Source organism: Apaloderma vittatum, unplaced genomic scaffold (genome assembly GCF_000703405.1).
Source record: "Apaloderma vittatum isolate BGI_N311 unplaced genomic scaffold, ASM70340v1 scaffold33233, whole genome shotgun sequence".
Classification (NCBI taxonomy): domain Eukaryota; kingdom Metazoa; phylum Chordata; class Aves; order Trogoniformes; family Trogonidae; genus Apaloderma; species Apaloderma vittatum.
In genome coordinates this window covers 1,838-7,142 of record NW_009708065.1, presented here as the reverse complement: position 1 = coordinate 7,142, position 5,305 = coordinate 1,838, and the positions used below count along the sequence as shown (strand labels likewise).

General features: G+C 44.2%; 1 protein-coding gene across 1 annotated transcript in view; it reads left to right on the top strand.

Moving 5' to 3' along the window:
• The window catches only part of MFSD6L (major facilitator superfamily domain containing 6-like), a 1,323-nt gene extending 979 nt beyond the window's left edge, over window positions 1-344 (top strand). Inside the window, exon 1 of the mRNA XM_009866422.1 lies at window positions 1-344. This exon is cut by the window's left edge and continues 979 nt beyond it. Within this exon, the coding sequence (XP_009864724.1) occupies window positions 1-344 (344 nt within the window).
• Window positions 345-5,305: the final 4,961 nt, after the last annotated feature.

The following is a 5,305-nucleotide window of genomic DNA, read 5'->3' as shown; positions in this document are numbered from 1 at the left end:
CCACTCCAGGCACAGAGAGGTCCCTGCACGCTGTTCTCCAGGGCCTCTGCTACGGTGGGGGCGCGAGCTTGGGCAGTTTTGCAGGAGGATTTGTTGTGAAGCACTTTGGCCTGGCGATTCTCTACAGGGCGTGCTGCGTGTGCCTAGTGCTGTGGCTCTTCCTGTTCTTAATTGTCCAATCTAAATTGCCGCGGCAGAAAAAAATTAATTATTCTCGTCTCCTGGCGGCCGATTCTAGTGATATGAGTGACTCCGACGAAGAGGATGAGAGGGACTGGCTGGTCAAAGCTATTAAGGATGAAAACTTTAATAGGAATTGGTTGCAACAACATGGGATCATCTAATCTGTACTTGAATATAAGGGGTGGAGTGGTAACATGGTATGATGCTGCTGCCCAGAAATGGCCATTAATCCTAAAGTGCTAAATATATACAGTATATGTCTGACAGGACAGGTTTTTATTTAACAAATTTTATAAATATTTTTTATTTTCTTAATGTATAGCATTCTTGGAGTAGTTTTTCCTTTTTATCTTAACAATTTTGCTTCCAAAATCATAACAAGGTATTTCAGACACACGTGCGCTGAAATGAATGTAGCCAAGTTTTTAGTCCAAAAGCAAACTTGAATTCTTGCTCCCTGGAGCTGACGCTGTGGAAACTGTGAGCAAAAGCTGTAACCTGTACTGCAACACAATCAAATGAAAAATACTGTAATGCTAACAGCACACTAGACTTTTTTAAGGTGCTATGTTGTGAACTCCTTTTGCTGAATAAGGGATGTAAATAAAATTAAGTAAAAATAAAAAGATTCAGTTGCTCTGCTTTGATTTGTAAGGTTTGGCTACAGACTGCGTGTCTTCTCAGGTTTGGGGATTTAAGTGTGCTTCTGCACTGACATCTCTAGGGGGGAAAAACCTGCGGTGTCTGCTTACAGTCAGTGCCTGCTGGGTGTCCAAATCGAGCTGAGCAGCCTGTGGACTTCCTCGTGTTTATTTACCTAAGGTGGCACCCAGGATTCAGGGTGACCAGGAAGTGATCTGCCCTCCTGATCTGAGTAACTTCTGGGGGCTGGGAATTCACGCGTAGGGCAATACTCGTTCAGGAGGAGCTTGGCACTTTTTTTTGCTGAAGCTGTGACCCTCGCTGGGTCAGTCTGGCCTGAGGGCAGTCCTCTCCTCATGTTTCCTGTTCAGATCTAACTCTGTGTCCTTGACAGGGGCTGCCGAGTCCGGAAGGATCCTCAAGCTGCCTTTCCTGCCTTGACTTCACGTCAAAAACATACAGATTTCAATACTGTGTGGGTTTTTTTTCAAGGTAAGACTTGCAGATGGAAAGTTGGTGGTCTGATCTCCTGAAGGGATCTGTGTCAGACCCTGAGCAGGGCTGGCAGGGGAGCTTGGAGCCTTCCAGTCCTTTCAGCTACCGTCAGAAGCTGCTATTGGTTTACTAGGAGCTTCCTCAGTCAAGTGACTACGTCATTCCTTTGCGGAGGGATATATATTTTAATAACTTCTTCCTGGTGTTTTACAAGCCATGAGACAGGCAGCTGCAAAAAGCAGAATGTTGATTTGAATGCATATCAAATCCGTGATATGCAAATGGCATTGCAGTCTGTCACCCCGCTGCGGTCTGCGCTCTGCAGTAGAGAGAGGTTGGAGACAAGGAAAAGCAGTGCCACGGACCATAATCTCTTTCTCTGTGTGCATCGATTCCAGATTATCTGTATATCAGATGCTTTCTGGACAATTAGCCCTCTGTTTTCCTGGCACCGATCATTATGCCGTACAGAATACTCTACTAGAATGACTCTATAGATAAAATTGTCTTCATGCCAAGAATAGCTGGAACTTTTTATTCAGTTGTTACCTTCTCCTAGGAATTCAAACTTGAGAACAGTTTTAGCGTCACGAATTTTTCCCAGCCTTATTATCATATAATGCCTCAGGAACTCTTAATTACTTGTTAATAGAGTACCTGACTTCAGTCCCGAGTAACGTAGCTGCCGGCAGTGTCTCGCAGAGCTGCGTGTGCTTTTGTGAGATGAATGCTGCCGAAATAGCAGCGTTAAAAATGGCGGTCACCTCTGTAGCTGGATGCGGCCGCCCTCGTTTGAAGCCAATTAAAGGGGTGATACGTGCTCTTCTTATCTGCTTCTGCATAAACCCAGCTGCCGGAATACTGGTTTTACACAGAGAAATCTTGAAACGAAAAGTGCTTGTGTGATCCCTGCTGGCAGAGTCACCTCGAGCTCGCACCTCCCTCGTCGTTTCGGCCTTGGGTGCTTGGATGTGCTCAGCTACTGCTGCCGCCGACGGGCAGGATTTAAGGCGTGGCCCAAAGCTTCACTTTGGTGTAATAATCTTGCATGATAGGATTTGTTTTTAAACAGTTATTAATCCAATAAACACATTCAATGCTGAATCCAGAGAGAATTATATCGATACGATTTGAAATACGTTTGGAATTACAAACCACTGTGGAAGTGGATGCGACGGAGGGCTCTTTCACTGAAGAGATTGCAGCAATTTGGGCAAATCATTGCCCTCTGAGGTTTTTATGGTTTCTGTGTGTGAGCTCTACAACATCTGTGACTCAATTTCTTCCTCTCTGGTGGGCACAGACCCTGCAAGCCAAAAGGATAAGGAAGGAGGTGGACTTGAATTTGTTCTGTGTGAGACTTCTTCGCTCTGAGCTCCGTTGGATTTGCAGAAATAATAACGTGCCAAGATGTTTAATGCTGTGGGGAATAAGATGTAACTGTGAGCGATCAAACTTCCTTGTGGGGAAATAGATTCCCATGATGTATCTCCAGCCACATCAGCAGTTATTTTTGAGTTAGTTTGCAACTATTTGGCAAAAAAATTATATTGAAACTTCTGTTTCTCTAAGTTTTTACTACTAAACAGCAATTGTAAGGTTAAATGTTATTGTAAAATCACATAAGATTTTGTTGTTTGCCTACCTCACAATGAACTTAAAGCAAATTTCATATATAGAAATACTTTTTTGCCCCTTGGTGTCAGTCCAGGGTCCAAGCTGAGCTGGGTTCTTCTCTGAATACAATTAGATTTGACTGAGCTTGGGAGGTAAACCACAGCGGCTTTGAGGAACAGGTTCTGCACAACGATGGTCTTTGTTGCTCTTGGATTTTAAATTTCATGTAGCTCAATGTATGTGTCCTTTGTGAGAGGTTTCAAAGGATCGAGGTAAATCAGGCTTGTTAGATGAGATGCCATTTGCCAAAAAATGACAAAGGCCTCTTTGCTTGTAGTGGAACAGCTCATGGGCCCCACGGGTAGTGTCGGTGTATGGCTGATGCAGCTGAACTGGAATCCGAGTAACTCATTGCATCAGGCACTTTATCTTGCTTTTTAAAAATCTGTTCCCAAGTTATAAAGGAACTAAAATTGTGGATTCTGCCTTTCTGGCAGTTGTTTTTTGATGGACTATTGGAAATGTTGCCTTCAGGTCCTTTCTGTGTGCACCTCACATCTGGATGGACTTAAATAACGTGGAACTTCCAGGATGTGAAATTAGGTAAAACTCAGTGGGCAGTGATTGCAGAATGTTCTTTTTCTCTTGTGAATCTGATCAGCATGGTAAAATCCTTTCCAGTGGTCTCCAAAGATTTCTGTGATTCAGCAAACAACCACAGCTTGTTTCCTGGTGGAGCGTAGGGAAATCTGCCCAGGTGAATTCACAGGAGGTTTTTGTATTTTTATAGTGAGTCGTTTCCCCAAATCATAGGTGTGGGCCGTTTGAAGTAAGTCCATTTAGCTGGAGTTTCACAGGAAGGCGAGAGTGATGTTTTTGAGAGCTGTGGAGTTATTCTGAATTGGGAAAGCAAGACCTCTTGGAATTGTCTTTTCTTCCGTGAGGGGTTTAACGCCTCTGAGGCTGTCTTTGGTTCTGCGAGTAAAAGCATTTCTTGTTTTGTTCATCTTCAAAGTGCAGACAAGACATTCCCTCTCTGATTTGAACTCCTCCCTGAATTATGATTACATCATGATACTGAAATTCTGTGCCTTTATAATATGAATCCCATAGAGACCTCTTAAAAGTACTAGGCAGCTCCTGGCCATCACTGGCATGACTAATGCGGGGCTGGGGGGAAGAGTCCATCGTGAAATATCTTGACACTCACAACTTGGCATCTGTATTGCTGTGTTCATCGAGAGAGAGCCAACGTGAAAGATTCTCTGTTAATTTAAACTGTACATATCTCAGGGAACAGATACATTTTCTTTCTGCATGGTTTCTCCCAGGGGCCTGGCTTTGCTGCAATATAAATAGCTTTTCTGGCCAAGAGCAAATTTTTAATTTTAAATTGGGTGCATTGGGACCATAAAACTGTGAACCCCAATGTAGAGGTGAGTACGAGGCAACTGTAAAATTAACCTTTTTTTTTGCCTTTAATATTTAGAAATCTTGCCAGAAGAAACCAAGAAACAGAAAATGCGGTTATCATGACCTCACCAGTACAGCAGAAAGGGGAGTTGTTGGTAACATGGCTTCAGTTTTGGAATTTTGAAAACATTTCTATCTCTAATCAGGTTGGAAGGTCAGGACTAGGGAGGTATTTACAACACAGAAAATAGCGGGCTTGCTTAACATGGATTTTTATTGTTAGTGAAAGGAGTTTTGAGCGGGGAAGCACAGTCATAAGCTGAAGTAATTTTAGTATGCAAAGCACAAATCCAGAAACGTGAGCCTGATTTTTTTTTGTTTTGACAAATCCTAAGGAATAGAAACTTACTCACTCCAAACCAGTCATTCCGCCGCATACATCCCTCCACAGGAACAGGCCTTTGGGTCCCTGGGACCACAGTCCTTTCTGCACAAGCAACTAATCAAACCGCTCGGCTTCCTTCTGTCACTGGGATGCGCCGAATCGAGCTGGCAGCCGAGGGCCCTGGGAGCTCCCCACGGAGCTCGGAAGCGTTCTTGAATGCTCGGAATTTGTCGAGCGTGCCTTTGCGACGTCTGTCGGTTGCTGTCGCCTACTCTGGTGGTTTCTTTGAAGAACTTCAAATGATCGCGTCCGTCCTAATGCTTCCCAAGCTGTGTTTTGATTCTCTTTGTGCTTGTCAGCACCCTTTCAAGTTCCCCGGGAGATTGTTTTACTGTTGCTCGGTGCTGGGTGACATTCTGTTTATAACACGTGTGCTTCCTGTGGTGTTGGTGCTCGATTTCACAGAATCACAGAATGCTAGGAGTCGGAAAGCACCTCTAGAGATCATCCAGTCCAACCCCCTGCCAGAGCAGGGTCACCCAGGGCAGCCCCACAGGAACGCGTCCAGGC